This window comes from Sphaerodactylus townsendi, linkage group LG01 (assembly GCF_021028975.2).
Source record: "Sphaerodactylus townsendi isolate TG3544 linkage group LG01, MPM_Stown_v2.3, whole genome shotgun sequence".
NCBI classification, from domain to species: domain Eukaryota; kingdom Metazoa; phylum Chordata; class Lepidosauria; order Squamata; family Sphaerodactylidae; genus Sphaerodactylus; species Sphaerodactylus townsendi.
The window spans coordinates 173000943-173022206 of record NC_059425.1 but is presented as its reverse complement, the minus strand read 5'-3'; the positions used below and the strand labels follow the sequence as shown (position 1 = coordinate 173022206).

At 43.8% G+C, this 21264-nt stretch overlaps 1 protein-coding gene across 4 annotated transcripts in view; it reads right to left on the bottom strand.

The window, feature by feature from the left end:
- Positions 1 to 5429: 5429 nt before the first annotated feature.
- The window catches only part of FBXW11 (F-box and WD repeat domain containing 11), a 145651-nt gene continuing 129816 nt past the window's right edge, over positions 5430 to 21264 (bottom strand). For all 4 annotated transcript variants that reach the window (XM_048500028.1, XM_048500044.1, XM_048500020.1 and 1 more), the window contains 6 exons: positions 16266 to 16515; positions 14139 to 14257; positions 12140 to 12250; positions 11962 to 12040; positions 10743 to 10930; positions 5430 to 7929 (listed from right to left, as the gene is read on the bottom strand). In XM_048500028.1, the coding sequence (XP_048355985.1) occupies positions 10769 to 10930; positions 11962 to 12040; positions 12140 to 12250; positions 14139 to 14257; positions 16266 to 16515 (721 nt within the window). In that variant the 3' untranslated portion in view covers positions 5430 to 7929; positions 10743 to 10768. The remainder of the gene's footprint in view (positions 7930 to 10742; positions 10931 to 11961; positions 12041 to 12139; positions 12251 to 14138; positions 14258 to 16265; positions 16516 to 21264) is intronic.

Sequence of the window (21264 nt, the reverse complement as noted above, 5' to 3'; positions counted from 1 at the left end):
GTCTCTTGCCTTGAAAACCCAAACCTATGGCACTCCAGATGTTCATGGACTACAATTCCCATCAGCCCCTGCCAGGATGGCCGAATGTTCTTGGAGTAGAATTTCCACCAGCCCCTAATTGGCCATGCTGGCAGGGGCTGATGGGAATTGTAGTCCATGAACATCTGGCCATGCTGGCAGGGGCTGATTGGCCATGCTGGCAGAGGCTGATGGGAATTGTAGTCCATGAAGATCTGGAGTGCCATAGGTTCGCCACCACTGCCCTATAGGGTTGCTATGTCAGATGTGACTTCATGGCACACACACTCACAAAAGTATTCACTATCTTAGCAACAGCTGGCACTCCTCACCCATTACAGGTGTCAACTTCCTTCAGCATAACTAGGGAATGGTCCCTGTATTTTTGTGATATAGACTGGAATTCTATATGGTTGCATGTATGTCCTGCATTTCCCATCCTCTTGACCCAGTCTTGATCATATATAAAATAAGCTAAGAGGTATTAGTTATGGATTCTTTCAATTGTAAAATGTATTTCTATTTTATAATCTGAAATCAGTCGTCAACCCATTAAACGGAACTGTTCCTTATATCAGAGCTGCACTTACTATCTCAAAACTTCTTCAGCCCTTTGGAAAGATCCTGGGGGAAAAAAACAAAACAAATTAAGAAATTAAGTTCCAAATTTATAGAACGAGAAAGGATTTTCAATACAATCCATTTTTCAATTAGTTCTAAAAATCTCCATCACTTCTGGAATTATGTCTTTGTTCATCTTTCTGTGGCGAATGTAAAAGCCTCAACCTAGTTGATGTGCACTTCAATGCATCTGATGAAGTGAGCTCTCACTCACAAAATCTTACGCTTGAATAAATATTGTTAGTCTTTCAAGGTGTTGCTGTATTTCATGTTCATTCTTTTCTACAGCTCTTCTGAGGTATTCCCTAGGCAAAAAACCCAAACACACATGACTGTCTGAAGAGGAGTGTGTTTGAAGCTCAGAATTTTGCATAAGGAGAGAATCTTACATTTTGAGAGAATATTGTTTAAATTGTTCAAAATAAGAAGTTTAAGAAATTGGGCTTATTTTTATTCAGTTCATTTATTCTTGGGCTTTCTCCCCAGTTGGGACCCAAAGTGGCGTACGTCATTCTCCTCTCCTCCATTTTGTCCTCACACCAACCCTGTGAGGTAGGTTAGGCTGAGAGGATGTAACTGACCTCAGGTCATCCAGAGAGCTTCCACAGCTTAAATGGGAATTGAACATGGGTGTTTAACCCTCATAACCACCACACCACACTAACCTTGTATCAGTTTCCTTTTTCTCACAAACTATCCCATTTGGTCACTTGGGTGATTTATTTGCAATTTTAAGGGGCAGAGTGTTGAGTAGTTTTGCATCTCCACAGCTGGTGATATTCAGCATGGCAGCCAGGTAGCCGTTGGTGGTACGTGCTGGGTACATCGGGAGCAGATCGTATCTCATTTTAAATCAGCAATATTATGTACCTTTGTGACCAGGTGCTTGGTAACACTCATCACATTGGAACATGCTCAGACCTTCCTGGATCAAACCATCATCCCCTTGCAGCAATGTGAGACTGTCCAACATAGGCGTGATCCAATTTAGAACACTCCGTTAATACAAACACATCTGGCTTTCGGTAAGCCTGGAAAACTAGAAAGACAAGCCACGCAGCTTTCCTTAACACTGCTATTCTAGCAGGCTCAAGACAATCGCCTCTCACTTGTAAAGTTAACCAGAATGGGTTGAGCAGATGTAGCCAGAGAAATGCAGTGGAAGAAAACTCACGCACAAAACCTGAAATGTCTCTTAGGCTCATTCCGCATATGCAGTATAATGCACTTTGAAACTGCTTTCAGTGCTCTTTGAAGCTGTGCGGAATAGCAAAATCCACTTGCAAACAGTTGTGAAAGTGGTTTGAAAATGCATTATTTTGCATGTGCGGAAGGGGCCTTAGTTGCAGCAAACACAGCAATCCTCAGACATGCTCATAGGACAGCAGTAGAGTTTAATGGAGAGAGAGAAGCCTAGAGACACGAAGTCTCTGAACATAGACAGAGAACAAGGACTACAAAAGAACAACCACCACCAGGCTTAATGAATATCAGGTATGCCAGGGGAACAATCCTATTTAAAGGAACATACATCACATTCCCCTTTTTACACACAGAAATTAAAAAAACAAAACAAATTAAAAACACAAACCCTTCACAATTTGGAACTATTCTAATTGATGGATCAAAAGTGAATACTTTTTCAAATAGTGGAGGGCATTTCTTGCAATTTACAATTAAATTGCAATCTGGAGGTCATTTCCCAACATCTGACCAAATACGCATTGACTTCAGAGTGAGTTCTACAAAGCTTACTCCCTAATAAGGAATAAGATTTCAGATTTCAGAAGTACACAGTGTTTTCATATACAAAATATATGTTCAAACACCATTTGTAAACCATTTGTAAGAGATTTTTTTTCAAGTGTTCATTGCCAAACAAAGATCCTCATGTGCCAGCTAGAACATAATTTCCTCAAGCTTAAAATTAATAAAAATGGAAAGATGTCTTCAAAGGCTAGGGCACAGACAGTTGTATATAAATATATATTTAAATCCTAGAGCTCTAAAGGCAGAGATACTTTGATCATATTTGTACACTAAAAAAAAATTCTTGCTATCCAAATTGTCCCAACCATAGTATGAGACCTAAAGTAGTCTTGCATTTGATAGTTGAAAAGTTCACTGTGGATGACGGACTAAAAGGAACTTCGTTTTGAGGAAACCCTTACACTTTTATGGGTAGCGTGAATCAAGTAGTGCTCAAAAACCTGGGTCTCAAACACTGTTTACATTGGCTTGAATCTTGCTGCCAAGGTCAGACAGATTTCCAACCACATGGCACAGAAATTGTGCCATTATTTTCAAGTTAGACAGCAACCAATGAGATGCCTAACTGGGAAGAAGACTTTAGAGCAGGAGTCCTAAACCCTTTTGTTCCCGGGAGCATCTTTACAATGCTGAGAGGGGTTAGTGACACCACAGAGCAAAGCATAAAATGGCTGCCACAGAAGGGAGAGCCGACTACAGAACCTTCCTCCTCCCTAATGAAAGAATCGCAAGGCAACCACGCTGAACATATTAACTGATTTGGGTAGCCTCTGTATGTTGACTGGAAGCATGACCCAATAACCCCGCGGGGGACAGGACTTCTACTCCTGAATATAACAGCCTTGAGCCCAGCTCCCTAGACAGGTGGAAAACTACTGCCTCTGCTTTGGAAAAGCAGCTCATGACAATATTGTCAGGTCTCAAAAGACACACTATCCCTCTACCTTCTCTGTCACACTTCATTCCACAACAGAGGGCCCTCTAAGACAATTGGTCTACCCAAATCAAAACTGGCTCTTCTTTGGCGCAGAAATGCGCCTGGTGACATTTATGTTATTCAAAGTTTTGACCTCCCACTATTTTTTTCGGGTGGGGGAGAGGGGAGGGTGCAACTGCTAGTTTTTTCAGTGAAGGGGAATAAAAACGAATGAAGGAAAGTCATGGAGGAGGAAAGATGGGCATCTAAAAGGAAGTGAAGGGAAGCTGGGTGGAGGTAGAAAAAGAAGGGGGGGGGATAAGAAAACAAAGGAAAGCTTGGGGGGGGGTGGGGAGAGATGGAAGACTGGAAACACACACTAAGGACACCCCAGGAGCTTTTTGGTTCTCTAGTCCTCTTGTTTCCACAGCTGCAACTGCACCTGTGGAAAATGCTTTCATTGGAACGGGCAGCCAATCACAAACCCTAATTCACAATGGTCTCTCCCACTGGGAGGAGTGGCAGGCACAATGGCAGGTTGGGAAAATGAGGTTGCGCTTGCCTGTTACTATTGTTCATTGAATGGTCATTTGTGTAGTTACCCTTGGGCGACTGCGGATATACTTCCTCGCTGTGGAGAGATTGCCAAACTTCAGTGCTCCAGAGGGCATTTCTTTCCCTTCCCCCCCTTGCTATTTTCCCGCCCTTTTTAGCATGAAGGGAAGGGGGAGGATCACCCATCCCTCAGTTACATGCTGCAGCTGCCAGAGACAGATAAGACTACATAGTGCAGGAAGACCTCCTGGCAAGGAGGGAGGTATATACAACTGCACACATAACTGCTTAAAGATCAATAAAGGTACATACAACCTTGTTTCCAGCTTCATGGTGAGGTGTCCCAAATGAGAGACCTGCAGGCAGACTCATCAAACCTTGGAAGGCAGGCATGAGCTGATGAACACACAACACTCTCCACCTGAAATGGACTCAGTTGAGAGTTTGCCACCCAGTTTCAAACCTCATTGTTTGGTGTACGTAGGAGAGCTATACGGACACTTTTAGGGTTGTAGCAGAGTTTGCTCTTCATCATTTGGCAGATGCAGGAAAGGTTGCAGGTTAATGTCTTGGGTCAAATCTTGGACATGATTGAATACAAAACTCGAGATGGTCTTAGAACTGTTTTGGTGAAAACATTGCTCAGGGGTTCACTGACCGTTCTGGCTAAGTTACAGCAACCAGAAATAGTTTTCCTGGTGAAAAGTTTATGCGGACAGATGGCCAGAGAGCTGGTGTGGTGAGGTGGTTAAGAGCACTTGATTCTAATCTGGAGAACCACAAATAAAAATGCATGTCCTTTTGCTCTCAAGCAGCCAGGATTCAAACTCCCTTGGGGATGCATTTCAGTTACCTTGGATCTAGTTCCTCATTACATTTTCCCTCCATTTCTGTTGACTCCATGGGATCTTCACAAGATGTCAGAGCACACGTCAGCAATTGATTGCTCTCTTCTGAACTTGGGCCTCTTCTGACCCATTCCTGCAGGCTTTATGTCAAGAACAAGGCTCCAAGAGCCAGCGTGGAGTAGTGATTGAAAGCAGGTGGACTCTAATCTGGAGAACAGGGTTTGATTCCCCACTCCTCCACATGAGCTCTGGAGTCTTATCTGGTGAAACAGATGTTTCCCCTCTCCTGCATTTCTGCTGGGTGACCTTGGGCTAGTCACAGTTCTTCAGAACTCTCTCAGCCCCACCTACCTCACAAGGTGTCAGTTGTGTGGAGAAGAAGGGAAAGGAGTTTGTAAGCCCCTTTAAGTCTTCTTACAAGAGAGAAGTGGGGTATGAATCTAAACTCCCTCTCCTCCAATTCTTTGATAAAATAAACATTATTTGGGGGAAAAAAAGAAAAGAACAAGGCTCCACTTTGCTGCAATTCATTTAAAGAACCTGTATGTATTTGAGCTGCTGTGAAAGGGGCGGGAATGTTCAAAACCACACAAGAAACACAAGGAGCATTTTATTCAAGGCATTCATTCAGAATCAGGACCACCCTATTCAGTTTGTACAATTTCATGACTGCTTCTATTCGGTTCGAGGCACTGAACAAATGAAGTTTAGATTTTTTTTATTAAGCACATTCCACAGTACAAAGCCTTATATTGTGAACAATATCTGTACAATTCAACAGTTGTCAAATAAGCTGTTCATACACAAACTTTCCAAACAGGTAACTGGCAAACATAATTACAAGTTAGAATAAGACTATCCCAGTGCTTTGAAACATTAATCTAGCAGGAACATACAGCTGCTCAGTTATGATTAGCGAAACAAATCCAGAGTACAGCCGGGATCACGATCATTAATCCCTGGAGCGAAGGTCCTTGGGTGCCAGTCACAAATTCCACAGCTATGTTACACCAAGCACAATCAAAAGTAGTTTCGGCTGCATCTTCAAATACCATTATTTCCCATGGAAAAACATGAATTTCATTTTACACATGCATTAAAAAGGACAGTTCTCCATAAATACCTTTGTCTTCAGGGCTGCAACAGAAAAATCTTTTCATATCACAGCTTGCATGGGGGGGGGGGGAAGGGAGGGAGGGAGGGGAAGCCATTTCCATAACTGTCCACTGTGTTAACATCTAAGGACGTGGGAAGGTGTCCTCTTGCGGATTCGATGGCGTTCAATCACACCCAGGTCGCTCGTCTTTGTTGTGACGTCCAAAATGGGAAATTTACAAACTCGATTCACAAACACCTAGGAAGGCAAAGAGTGGAATTCCAGAAGCAGCTAAAGTTGCACCTTTTAAACTTCTTGATGTGTGCTTTCATTGTTAAATCTGACTTGGCAAGCTGGCAGGTGTGAACGCGAAGTATCCAGCCACAGCTGTTCCGTTAAATAAGCAAAATTCATTCATTGGTCATTTTAAATTGGTTATCAACATTCCTTGACCCCCTCAACAAAAGGGGAGGTGGAGAGAGAGAGAAAGACAGAAATCAAGAGCGGCAGCAAAGGAAAAAAAATGCAGAACCACATGACTTAGGGAATGACAGCACCCACTCCAATCCCAAATATTGTTCTTACGTCAATCAGTGTCACATTTCATTAATCAGTAATCACCAAACAAGCATTAGAAGAAGCTGAGAAAATGCCGCTGCCCAGCAATAACTTAAAATACACAGAGAGCATTTTATAGAGTGTTTGTTTTGTGTACAGGCAAGCATACCCTTGACTTGCCCTGGTCAGTCCTACTTCCACAAGGGAGACGTCCCAGTCACGTGAGCCTTGCCGACTCAGTTTCTCTGCATCAGTGGCAAGGAACGTGGAACATTTCCCAGGAGATCACAGTGGAACAGCGATTCATCTCAAAAGTCCTTATAAGCACAGCGATCCAAGGGCTTATCTGAATGGACTTTAAAAGATATTGATAGAGGCAACTTTGGCCAAAAGGGTTTCTAACCCACCCACCCCCGATGGTTTGCAACTAGCGCTGTGTGGGAAAACAAAAATGTAATTTGTGATTTATTTATTTTTAGAAAAAATGGTTTTGAGAGATATTTCTTCTTTTTTTAAAAAAAAAGGGGGGAGAGGGGAAATTCTAATAAATACCCCCTTTTGCACAGAGAAATATTTCTAAAGTAATACATCCCAACCCCATACTGTGCCAGTAGCTAGAATGCCTTGATGCGTAAAAAGCGTATGCCTTGGCATTGATGTACAGTATCAGGAGACCCCGACTCCCAGCACTTGGAGGTTACAATGTTATGTACATCATATCTACATGCATATACAGTTATGGTATTGGAAATAATGACGCAAGCACGTAGGAAGGAAGGATCCAACTATACCAAACGTTAGATGGAGGAGGACGGTTGTAGTTCGGAGCACGATTAAAAGGGGTGGGGGTGGGGGGGAGAAAGACAGTGCTGTACACCTAGTTTAGATCATCTCACCCACTTTACAATCTTTTTAACTTAAAGCAAATTACTGGAGCGGACGTCAACTGTCATCCAAAATATTACTGAGCCATTCAGAAGTATTTCTAATCAGTCCAACTGATATTCCTAGGAGGAAAAAAAAACCACGCAGAAGAAAAGGGGGTGGGGGGTCTGAATCAGTTTTGGAGCATAACAGTCTTACAGGAGGACGATGACTTTGAAAGCAAAGCCCTGTACATTCTGGGTATGTGTTTGGCACCCACGTTTCACTGAGAATGTTTTTCTTCTTCAGAGTCAGATCAAAAGTGCAAAGCAAAATATAAATTAGGCCAAGTCCTTCTTTGACATCTGATTCACTCCTGGAAAAACAAGCCATCAGTTCAGTGTATATGGGCAATTTTTTTTTTAAACTCATGAAGCTTTGGATCTTGCGTCGCGGTGAAGGAGAGGCTGGGTTTCTTCTACCTGGACTCAGTGAATTCCTAGCCAGTTCCTCAGAGGAGATCAACTGAGTGACAAGAGACTGGAAAAAGAGACATGTCGAGATACAGAATTGTGCTGCTTCGCATCTACACAGCATCTAGAACCACTTCTGACTTTAGCTGTGGCTAAACGTCTTCAGGTGAGTATGAGCCAAATATCCAGCAGTTCAAAGACTGTGGAATCCTGCAAGAAGAAAACGACTCGCTTGAGTTACATACAGCCTGGCAGATATCAAGGATAATACAGGGTACAAACTCCAATGACTGACACTTGTGAGGCGGCATAAAAGTATAGTTTTGATATCTAGTTCCCCAGATAAGGCTCCACAGCTGCACACCCGGAGCCCCTTGGGGATAGGGCGGTATAGAAATCTAAATAATAAATAAAAAATAAAATAAAGTGTCAGAGTGGGGAATCAAACCGGGTTCTCCAGATCAGAGTGTACCTGCCCTTAACCACTACGACACTGCTGCTCTTAACCACTACTCCATTATTCTCCCCTCCCGCTGAAGAGATCAGGACAGAATACACAGCGTTCCACTCCCACTTTTTATCCTCCAAACAATTCTGTAAGGTAGGTCAGATGGGAGATTCCCAAAGGTGGGCTGAGTTTACAAAAATGACCCCACACATAATCTGTGTATCCCTTTAACTCCCTAACATACAAAATAATGTAGTTGAAATCCCCTCTACAGCTACTGAAATGACTCTGGGAACAGGCAATTTAAAACAAATGAACAAACCTAAAATGTCTCAAAAGCTTCTCCTTGTAGCTCTTTCTTGTTTGAAGCTAAATACCACATGCCACAACCAAGACAACATTTTAGGTTTGCTCAAATAAAAGTATGCTAGATTATCACAGGGTAATAATTTTTGATTGTTGCAATTAAAAAAAAAGAATTCAACAGAAGGCAATAATATTTTCTTATAGCGTAGACTGCCAGGGTTGTCAGAAAATGATAGACAAACTTGCTGGGGATGCTGTACAAAAGGATGCAGGTTTTGGTTAAATGGGAACATTAAATGAGAACACCCACAAAATAATTAGTATTTCAGCATTATGAGGCATGGCATACAGTGTAGCATACATGAAGACCAGCATAGGAATCTACCTTATGCACAGTTATAATGGTGTAGTGGTTAAGAGCAGAAGTGGCGTAATGGTTAAGGGCAGGTACACTCTGATCTGGAGAACCCGGTTTGATTCCCCACTCTGACACTTTATTTTATTTTTTATTTATTATTTAGATTTCTATACCGCCCTATCCCCAAGGGGCTCCGGGTGTGGAGCTGTGGAGCCTTATCTGGGGAACTAGATTAGCTTGTGCACTCCAATACATGCCAGCTGGGTGACTTTGGGCTAGTCACAGCTCTTCGGAGCTCTCTCAGCCCCACCCACTGTATGTGTGGCATGTGGCATGGCATACAGTGTAGCATACATGAAGACCAGCATAGGAATCTACCTTATGCACAGTTATAATGGTGTAGTGGTTAAGAGCAGCAGTGGCGTAGTGGTTAAGGGCAGGTACACTCTGATCTGGAGAACCCGGTTTGATTCCCCACTCTGACACTTTATTTTTTATTTATTATTTAAATTTCTATACCGCCCTGTCCCCAAGGGGCTCCTGGGGTGGAGCTGTGGAGCCTTATCTGGGGAACTAGATTAGCTTGTGCACTCCAATACATGCCAGCTGGGTGACTTTGGGCTAGTCACAGCTCTTCGGAGCTCTCTCAGCCCCACCCACCTCACAGGGTGTTGGGGGGGGGGAAGGAGATTGTAAGCCCCTCTGAGTCTCCTTACAGGAGAGAAAGGAGGGTATAAATCCAAACTCTTCTTCTTCTTCCTGCAAAATACTGCAGGACTGTCTATTCCGATTGGCAGTTCTCGTTAACATCTCAGGAATAACATGCTGCACTAATGGAAACTCCTTAAGGGCAGATGTCAGGGATGGAACCTGATATGTTAGGCGTGCAAGACGTATGCTCTACTACAGACCCAAGTTCCTTCTTTCCTAACCTATATAAGGAGTCACACCATCTAAGTATACCCTCCCAGATATCCCCTGCCCAATTACCCAATATCCTTTCACTAGAGATATCTGGAAGTTAATCTGGTATTTTAAGCTAGCAAAACAGCCATTCTACAACTGTAAGAGCTTGGCAGAGATTCACCTCCCAGATTATTGCTCAGTGACATAAGCAGTTTTCAAGAAATATGCATGTAAGCTGGGCTTGGAAAATGCCTCACTATAGCACCAAAAGACAGGGTCTCCCATTCAAGACCCCCTATTGTTGCAACTCATCCTCTCCTTGCCCTTCTGGGCAACTTCAGCCTTAAAAAGATTCTTGGCACAAAGGGGACCCTCAGAGCCAAACTAAACAGTAGATTCTAAAGAGCTGGGTCTGGGGTTCCCTGATGTAATTAATGCCTGTTCCTCACAGCCACATAGCAGCTGAAGGGAATGGCAACTTTTAAAAGAAAAGACCCAAATGGGCTCAGAATGGCGACATGTGGGGAGGAAGGACTTCTTCCCCCCACAACTATTTTCCCACGTGAAAACTGTGCTAGGTGGGACAGTTATTTTGTACACCTGCAGTAGATACGTTCCATCTGGGTGTGCAGACGTAAGGGGAGGGCTGGGAAGAACTCTGGTTTCACTGCTCCGTGTGGAATATTCGTGCACAGCAGCAAAACTGCGGAAATAGCTCCTACTCAGTTCACTTGCCTTCGGATACTGAATGAGCACCCGACTGCTTCCTTTAAATGGGATAAAATTACAGAGGAAAATCTGGGTGTTACCAACATGCTGATGACAATGCGGCCCAAGCCAGAATGAGAGAGACTGACCATGCTAGAAAACCTCAATAAAAGCCCCCAGGAGAGATACCCTTTTTACTGAACAGGTCAGTTCCCAATAACAGAAATGCCAATAACAGGACTGTTACTGATAACAGCCACTACAAAGAATATTATCTTTACATTAATAAAGGCTTACCTTGGAGAGCAGTAGATTGCAGAGTGTTATCTGGAGATGTAAGTGTATGTTCTGGATGGAGAGCGGGTTTCATTTTGTGCATTGGGGGTCACATTTAAAAAATCCCAAATCAAAATGGTATCGTCGTGGGAACTACTAATGATCTGAAATTCATCAAATTGGAGTCTAAAAACGCGTCCTGAGTGTTCCTGGAAAAAATGGCAAAGACTAGTGGTTACTGGGGCCAGAAGGCTCCTAGTATTAGGCTCCTAGTATTTACATTCACAGATGAAAAGCCAACAAAAGTTGGTGTGGCTTAACTACTACGACAACCACATTTGTTGCAGGCACACTCCCCACCCCTCCACCGCCACAGTTCACACGAAGAGCCGGAATCCCTAAATGTGAAGATGCATCAAGCAAGACCTGTGCTTGGATATAAAGGTCACAGGTCACCCCTTTCATGTTTGTACTTTTGGAAAACAGAATGAGGGATGTATAACTCAAGAGCCCTTCAGGGGTAGGGCGGTATACTTACTTACTTACTAACTAACTTACTAACTAACTAACTAACGTTATTCATCATCATCATCATAATTGAGGACAAGAAAGTGACCATCATCATCACAGCAGTCCCCGGTGACAGAAGGATCATTGAAAAAGAACACGAGAAGGTCACTAGATACCACGATTTGAAAATCGAGTGTCAGTGTCTATGGCACAAACCAGCTGAGGTCGTCCCAGTGGTAATCGGCACTCTGGGCGCCATCCCGAAAACACTAGGGCAGCACTTGAAACATCTTCAAAAGGACAAAATTAACATCTGTCAAATTCAGAAGGCAGCCCTGCTGGGATCCGCACAAATACTACACCGATACATTACAACTTCCTAGGCCTCTGGGTGAGGCTTGAATTGTAATGAAAGGCCAACAGCCAGCTAAATATCTGGCAGCTGTGAAATCTACAATAATAATGTGAGAACACATTTTCTTCTAACTGAAGCAAGCAACAAGATTTAAAGCAATCTACTGCTTTGATAACATTTCCATGCATTCTGAATCTAATCCTGAAGACTGCATGTTCACCCAGAAATCAGTCCACTAAATACTTCGCCTTCACTTTTATATTGAACCAATGGGCAAAGGATGTTGACCTTCCATTCATTTTCTAGGTATCAAAAATAAAGTCAATACCCAAATGTCAGCACATGCAAATTACAAACACGTTGCTGTCTACGTACCACCAATGTGCGTAAGCACAGCGTACTTGCTGGGGCACGAGGGTCAAGAGCAGCTTGCAAGTCCCAAACTTTGATTTTACTGTGAAGAGCAAAGGGTGAAAATTACAAAGAGATACAAATCCTAATGCATCACAGAAAGCGTCAGACACTGGAAAGAGAGACCAATTTCAACACGTACCCATCATATGCTCCGCTTACAATCCTCTTGTTATCGAATCTGATGCATCGAACCAGTTCTTCATGTCCTTCAAGTACTCTTAAACAGGCCCCACATTCTATGTCCCAAAGCCTTAAAGAAACATCACACATGGTTGTTTAAAGCCTTGCATCCAACATGTATCACTCTTGTATATATTTTACTAGAGTTTGGATTTATATTCCCCCTTTCTCTCCTGTAAGGAGACTCAAAGGGGCTTACAATCTCCTTTTCCTTCCCCGCTCACAACAAACACCCTGTGAGGTGGGTGGGGCTTAGAGAGCTCTGAAGAACTGTGACTAGTCCAAAGTCACCCAGCTGGCGCGTGTTGGGAGTGCACAAGCGAATCTGGTTCACCAGATAAGCCTCCACAGTTCAAGTGGCAGAGTGGGGAATCAAACCCGGTTCTCCAGATCAAAGTGTACCTGCTCTTAACCACTACACCATGCAGGCTCTCTTTCACCATTTCTCTTTGGGCATGAAAAAAGAGGCAGCAAAGTTATTTTTTTTTCAGAACTGTGCAGCTGCAGAAACAAAGAAGGAAGAAAACTGCACCTCACTGGTGGGCGTCCTTCTGCCTGCAAAAATGTCAAATCTGGATCCAAACCCGTGTCTATAACTAAACGAAAGAGATTAATACTGCTTCACCTTATGGTCAACCTGAGTCCATCATCACCTGGAAAAATCTGACCACCATCGCCACAAACTCAGAGTTCACTGACTAAATGAATCATTTGTTTGACTTCCGTTTGGAAAGTGCTGTCAAGCTGCAGCCAACTTATGGCGACCCCATGGGGTTTCCAAGGCAAGAGACGTTCAGTGGTGTTGATCGCTGCCTGCCACCACACAGCATCCCTGGACTTCCTTGGCGGTCATCCATCCAAGTACTAACTAGGGCTGATCATGCTGAGCTTCAAAGATCTGATGAGACCAGGCTGGCCCAGTCCACCCAGGTCATTAATTTAGCTCAAAATAATTAGAAAACATCTTTCGAACATTGCTAATTGAAGCCCCATGCAGCCTTGCAGGCAGTCATCTAGCAGGGACCCTTCAGCCCGCTCCCTTGCTTCTCTCTGAGAGCCAGAGTGGTGGAGTGGTTAAGAGAAGGTGGATTCTAATCTGGAGAACAGATCCCCCACTCCTCCGCCTGAGTGGCAGAGGCTTATCTGGTGAACCAGATGTGTTTCCCCACTCCTACATTCCTGCTGGGTGACCTTGGGCTAGTCACAGTTCTCACAGAACTCTCAGCCCCACCTGCTCCACAAGATGTCTGTTGCGGGAAGAGGAGGGGAAAGGAGCTTGTAAGCCACCCTGAGTCTCCTTACAGGAGAGAAAAGTGGAGTAGAAATCCAAACTCTTCTTCTTCTCTCCAACATCCACAGCTGAACCCGGTGCAACAGCATTTCAGCACCCTCATCCTCCCCACAATCACACACACGCACACTACTGAAGAATAGGCAACAGCCCAGCTCCTTCAAGCTGGGCTGACGAGGACTTTGATGCAGAGCTAAAATTCTACAAAAGAAGGCATGACTGTCTGGGATGAGTGCCATGAAAGCGTTCTACAGTTAAGAGGAATCTGGTCAGGGCTCTGCAATGACCAAGGGCAGGAGTCTTCCTTACGCAGAGCAGGAAGTTCGAACCGTCCCCTCCATCCAGGTGGTTTGGTTTATTACTGCCAGTCTTGGGCTTTTCTGGTGGTTGCCTGATCAGGGCGGAACTGTCTGTCAGATGTCAAGCAAATTCCTGCCTTTTGAGCTTTCAGCCAAGCAGAACTTGTGAATAATAGGTTGGGTCACTGACTGACCTTCAATGAGGTCCTTCTCTGCTGGAGGAACACTGAGTGGAATGGAATCACTGGATTGAACCAGCAATATCTTGGGAGGTCAACTCAGAGGACGGAATGACACTGACTGGATTGACAGAGAAATGGTCCTTGCATACACAGCTTTCCCCAATGACAAGTGAATCATCTACCTACCTAATAGTATTGTCTGATGATCCACTCACAACAAGTCGATCCCTGTACTGGAGGCAAGCAATGCCCCGCTTGTGCCCATTAAGAGTGCGAACAAATTCACATGTGCTGGTGCTCCAAACCTATGAGGGATACACACACATAAGAAAGTTCTGAAATTCTGCATAAGCCAGTTTAGAAGCATTAAATTCGGCCTATTTATTTATAGTCATCGATCAGCAATATTGCAAAGAAAGAAAACCAACAAGGAAGTAAATAAGGCAGAGTATTTGTATACTCTATCACGTCAGAGATTTCCACATTCTACTAGCAATGTAGAAGAACTTTGCCATAGTATAAGAGATAGTAGCATCTTCATCTGCAACCAAACATTTTACTAAGGCATCATCATCAAATCTAGAAGACTACACAACAGAGGGAAAATTTATCAGCTCCTTAGTTGCCTGACAGAATTCACAATGAAGCAAAATATGACCAATAATCTAAATCGCACTGGAATTACAAGGGCACAGTTGATCTTCCATAGGAAGGTGTGGAAATTTCTCACTAAGCAAGGTGGGTGGGAGAGTATTAATTTGGGCTCTTGAGAAAGTCCAATTAAATTTAAAGAATGTAATATGAATTAGATATGGAGCAGAGGAAAGTCCCATTCAAGTCAAAATCCCACGCAACTCAATATCTGTGAGTCATTGATGGCCAGATTTCGCATTTCCAGTAAATAATCAGGCACTAGGTCAATAGTGTGAAGTTCATAAATTACTTTTGTGGCTCCCAAGAAGACTGCAAATTGATTGACAGAAAGACAGGGACAAGGCCTGCAGATTGAAGATTGAATTTCGACCAATAATTGATGATAACCAATCAGATTTTTGCTTCTATGTTTGGTAACCCAGCCTGCTGCTGAAGCACCACAATTTGAAGTGATTTAGAAGCACTGCAAACGTATTAAAGTTTTCATGTCAGACATTTACCTCTAATTACATTGCGAACAGCTTAGTCATGTTTTCCAAATGCAATGCTGACATGTCTGGTATAGCCTGAAATACTTCAATGCAAATTAATACTGCCTCATAATATGTTTTTCTAAAGCTGTCATTGCCAGATATTCAATGGGTCAGTTTCCATAACAGAAAGCAGGACGCTGGGAATGCTGGGACACAGCTCTGAAGGAGCACGCCAAGAACAGATCTGCCAGAACTACGTCCCAGCCTTTCCAAAGTTCTGCCTTCCTGTCTTTGAGCAAGGCCATATGTGTGCCATTCTGTACCTGACCCACCTGCCCTCCAGAAAGAGGACCGTTTTGCCAAGCAGTTCTCTTGCTGGGGGACAAAGCTTTTGGACAAAGAAAATGTCTTTAAACGATTAACAACACTGATTTCATGAGCTTTCATGAGTCACCACTCATGCTGTAAGATATATCTGAGGAAGTGAACAATGGCTTACAAAAGCCCACAATGAAATACATTTTTGTCAGTCAAAAACACCACCGGCTTTCTGTTTTATTTTGCTCTAACTTTTAAACAAATACTACAATCAAAAATGAATATTGACATTGCAGATAGATCAATAGACAACTACAGGTTTGCTGCGTATCTACTTCCAACTGAATTGTTAAAGAAATCATTTGGAAAAAAACAAAATATAGAAAGCTGTCTTGTGCAAACCTTTAGCAGGCAACATCCACACACCTGCCCCAAATTGAGGAAATGTTTAGGCCGTTTTGAAAGAACTGCGGAACTTACTGCCACAGTGATGACTGCCAACTTGGACGACTTTAAAAGGGGAGTGGTCAAATTCAGAGAGGATGGGACTATCAATGGCTATTTCTCGTGATGGATACAGACTGCCTCCAGTACTGGAGGCAGCATGCTTCTTTCTATCAGTTGATGGGGAGCAAAGGCGAAAGGACGCTGTTGCAGTTCTGCTGCGTGTGAGCTTCCTAGAGGTAGCTGGTCGGTCACACGGTGAACATAACACTAGACAGGATGGGCCTTGGATCTGATTCACCACGGTTCTTCTTATGTTAGAATGCTAACAGCAAATTTATCATCCGCTCAGAAAATGTGCTTGACAGCTTATCCACCATTCCTTCAGAAACTTACAGTTTTGAGGAACTTATTGCTAACTTACTTTAATGGTCCTGTCACCGGAGGCAGATACAATATATTTGTCATCAAAATCTACAACATTAACGGCCGCCCGATGGCCCACCAACACGCGGCGCAGAGTGATATCAGTCGGCGAGGCCATGTCCCAAACAGCGATCGATCTGTCTTTTGAGCAGGTCACCATCAAACCATTACTGAAGCGCAAGTGAAGCACTGCCTCATTGTGATGGATCAGTGTGTTCAGGACTTCACCGGTATTCACATCCCACACCCTGCCAAAAAACAAACAAAGCAAAAACACATTGGATTCTGCATGAAGTGAAAAAGAAGAGTTGGTTTTTATACCCTGCTTTTATCTACCAGCGTGGTGAGGTGGTTAAGAGGAGGTGGACTCTAATCTGGAGAACTGGGTTTGATTCCCCACTCCTTCGTATGAAGGCTATTGGGCGACCTCGGGCAAGTCACAGTTCTTCAGAGTTCTCTTAGCCCCACCTACATCAAAAGGTGCTTGTTGTAGGGAAAGGAAGGGAAAGAACTGGTTGTGGTAGGTTTTCTGGGCTGTGTGGCCGTGGTCTGGTAGATCTTGTTCCTAACGTTTTGCCTGCATCTGTGGCTGGCATTTTCAGAGAAAAGTCTGTTTCACACTGTGTCTATTGAGAAGGGCAAGTTTAGTGGGGTATATTGTCCATGTCCCAAGGTGGGGAATCAATCAGTAAGTGTTTGGGTGGAACTTGCTATGCATAGGTGTGGTTGAGTGTATTGTATTGCGGGTGGGGTTATCAGTCCATTTTTTAAGTACTGGTAGCCAAGCTATGCTAATTTTCAGAGTCTCTTCTTTCTTGTTAAAAGTTGCAGGCGAAACGTTAGGAACAAGATCTACCAGACCATGGCCACACAGCCCAGAAAACCCACCACAACCAGTTGAATCCGGCCGTGAAAGTCTTCGACAATATGAAGGGAAAGAAGTTTGTAAGCCGCCTGGAATCTCCTTACAAGAGAGAAAAAGGGCTATAAATCCAAACTCCTCCTCCTCCTCCTCCTCTTTCTTTCTTTCTTTCTTTCTTTCTTTCTTTCTTTCTTTCTTTCTTTCTTTCTTTCTTTCTTTCTTTCTTTCTTTCTTTCTTTCTTTCTTTCTTTCTTTGCATTTCTATACCACCTTCCCCTGAAGGGCACAGGGCGGTGTCCAACATTAGCCATAAAACAGATACAATTAAAACAAGTAATAACAATAAAAATCAAATTAATAGAACCATATACAACTTTCAGATGGCTGCAGCTCCCCCCCCCCTCCTTTTCTCATACCCACAGGAGGCCAGATGATAATTACATGGCGAGAAGTCAATGTTACCCCGGCTGGCCAAATGCCTGGCAGAACAGGAGTCTCAAAAGCAGCTTTAAGGAGTCTCAAAGCTGCTTACAATCACCTTCCAATCTCCTTGGCACAAGAGACACCTTGTGAGGTAAGTGGGGCTGAGAGAGTTTTGAGAGAACTGTGACCGGCCCAAGATCAACCAGCAGGCTTCATGTGGAGGACTAGAAAATCAAACCTGATTCTCCAGATTAAGAGTCCACCACTATACCATGGTGAAATGAAACCAAGTGGGGGAAAAGGTTGTCTGCTCTTCAACGTAGCTCTCAATTTCAATGCCATACAACATTTCTAAGAACATATAAAAAAAATACGCCACAAAAAAAAATTAAACCAGCTCAAGGAAGTTCAGCTCATTCAGTCAGGCAAAGAAGCACATACAGTCACGATGACCCAAGCCACCACCTGTCATGGGACTGCAGATAAGGTCTCAAAGGTCTTGTGGCGAGTTTATCTATAACACCAGCCGAGATCGGTGGCGGGGGCGAGAGACTAGTTGATAACTAAAGGAAAAGGCCGACTGATTTTAGCTTCAAAGAGTGCACTCAATATCCTGCAATTGCAACATTCTCCTAACAACTTCTCCTGGAGAATGAGGAACAAGCTGTCCTTGGAAGATGGAATCTGCTGCCTTACCCAGACTCGAATGCTAAGAAATCTGAACACAGCCCATCTATACTGCAGCAACTACATTTGCTGCCCATCTGCCTCTGATCCGAGGTACTAGGGCTCACATTTTAAAAGCCTTCATCTCATCCTTCCTATAGCACAGTCTTCATTTCACAGAGGAGGCCCTGTTACACACGGCTTCGCTTCAGTCACAAGCAGGGCTCACTGCAACGCTGCCCGGAGGGAACGCAACGAGTTTCCACTGAGGTTGGGGCTGCTTTCCTATCCCTGTCTTTTGAAAAGGCTGCACAATTACCATGCAGTTGGTCAGTGCATATTTCAACTGACATTAGGCTATTCATCTGGATAAACTTTTTGATTTTGCTTTTCCTAGCTACAGCTAATACAGCTATTTTACACTGCAATGTTCTTTGTTTTGATTACAAAATATGATTTTAAAGACTTCTTCATCTTCTATGAAGGTAAACTATAAATGCCTGAAAATACTCCGCACTCCCCTCTGATCCCAGACTTGATACTGTTCTTTGCAGTTTGTGCCTACTCAGAGTAGCGCTTGTGAGTAAAGCTCTCCTGGGCTGCTTACTGGAATAGATGCATCAGTGTCTCGCGGACGGATGTGTGAAAAACAGCCCTCTCCCAGCCAGATCTGCACCTCTTCAACAGGAGCAGATCCAATGTCCTTCGCAACGCCCAAAACGCTGTATGGAACATCAGAGGGCAGGGAGTTTCTTTAATGGCAAAATTGCTTTCCTGAGCCAAAACCCACAAGGGTACAGCACAAATCAGCACATCGGCTCAGGATGTGGTAGGAAGAGTACCAGCAGTTCCCAAGAAACAGCCCAAGAACAAAGCTGGTGGATGCACACCGGGGGGAAAAAACACCTAATGAAGAGTTCTTAAAATCAATATGCCCAAGACTAGCCAGTCAGCCAGACGGGTTAGAGAAAATGCCAGCCTAGATCCAGAACTCTTTCTTCCTCCTTCCTCTTTTTTTAAATGAACACTGAAACCAGAAACAGTGGAGGCTGGACCATTAAAGCAATGGGGCAGTGCCCCACCAATTTAGCCCCGCCCCACTGCCACCCCCAGTCTGTGGTGGCCAAGAAAGCCAATGTGATTCTGGGCTTATCAATAGGAGTATAGTGTCTAGATCAAGGGATGTAAGTGTACCTCTCTATTCTGCACTGGTTTGACCTCACCTGGAATATTGTGTTCAGTTCTGGACACCGCAACTCAAGAAGGATATTGACAAGCTGGGTCCAGAGGAGGGCAACCAAACTGGTAAAAGGTCTGAAATCCATGCCCTACAAGATGAGACTTAAGGATCTAGGTATGTTTAGTTTGGGGAAGAGAAGGTTAAGACATGACACTGCAGCCATGTTTAGATATTGGACGGGATGTCATGATGGTGAGGGAGCAAGCTTGTTTTCTGTTGCTCCAGAGACTAGGACCAGGAGTAACGGGTTCAAGGTGAAGGAAAAGAGATTCCACCTAAACATCAAGAAAAACTTCCTGACAGTAAGGGCTGTTCCACAGTGGAGAGCACTACCTCCGAGTGTGGTGGAGTCTCCTTCTTTGGAGGTTTTTAAAGAGAGGCTGGATGGCCATCTGTCAGAGGAGTGCTTTGACTGTGTGTTCCTGCATTGCAGGGGGTTGGACTTGAATGCCCTTGTGGTCTCTTCCAACTCTATGATTCTCACTGTCCTTACCAGACATGGAGGCGGTGGCAAACTCCCAGAAATAGAGCCACTCTGCCTTGTTTAATATCACACCAAAGGCAAGCAAGTCCTGCCCTAGAGAGACAAAGGGCTTCTCCTTCTCTCTTTAACATGGCAGTACATGGAACTGTCCTTTTGGCTTCCTCTGAGCCCCTGATTGGTTACTGACAAGGCTGATCAATCTTTTCTTTCCCCCCATGGAAGAGAGAAGGGAAAAATAGTGACAAATCAGTGACACTCACCAAAGGAGAGATTTTATGGCTACCCAAGTGTAACTGGCCTGGTGCACTGTCGTGTCTGTCTCTTTAAAGCACACCCTCCCCCTTCAGAATCAGGCCTTAACAATAGAATGAATCCACGGCTATTTTTTAGCACATGCCCACTTCATCCTAAAGAACTGCTGCCTGCCCCCCCCCCCCCCCCGCACCCGAACATACTTTTTATTATGTAACACTATTTTGTTGTTCACCACCCAGAGCCCTTAGGGGATGGGGAGGTATATAAATACGATAATAAATAAATAAATAAATAAATAAATAGTTGTTGTTGTTGTTGTTAGAGGAAAGCCTGGAGAACAGGACTGTCACAATGCTCTCCTGATGCTGCAACAGTTCCTTCTCCCTTCAGATCTGGTTTCCTGCCTAAGAGAGCCAGCGTGGCGTAGTGGTTAAGAGCAGGTGCACTCTAATCTGAAGAACTGGGTTCGATTACCCACACCTCCACCTAAGTGGCACAGCCTTATCTGGTGAACTAGATGTGTTTCCGCACTTCTACTGGGTGACCTTGGGCTAGTCACAGTTCTTCAGAATTCTCTCAGCCCCACCTACCTCACAGGGTGTTTGTTGTGGGGGAGGGAAGGAAAGGAGTATGTAAGGCCCTTTGAGTCTCCTTACAGGAGAAAAAGGGGGGATATAAATCCAGCTCTTCGTCTTCTTTAGTATGGAGGGGGGAAATATTCTGCTTTAGCCTCTTCGTGGGCTCTACGAAGTTGAAGAGTAATGGAAAGTAACCCCTTCAGTAATTCAGTTGTTGAACTGAAAGCTGGAAACCTCCCCTCCCTCCCCCAAAAATTGTTTTCTTTGACCTGAGAACATCAAACTTTTTTCAGTCTACAATCATATACAAGTGTTCTTGTATATAAAATCCTGTTGAATATACAAGGACTCAACCTGGGTAGGATTACACCATCAGTGATAAATTAAAAGCATGCAATACAGTAAGTTTGTTACTAGTTTGTTACTAGTAACAATAAGTTTGTTACTAGAGCATCTGAAAATGTTTTAACTACTGAAAGCAAAGAGGAT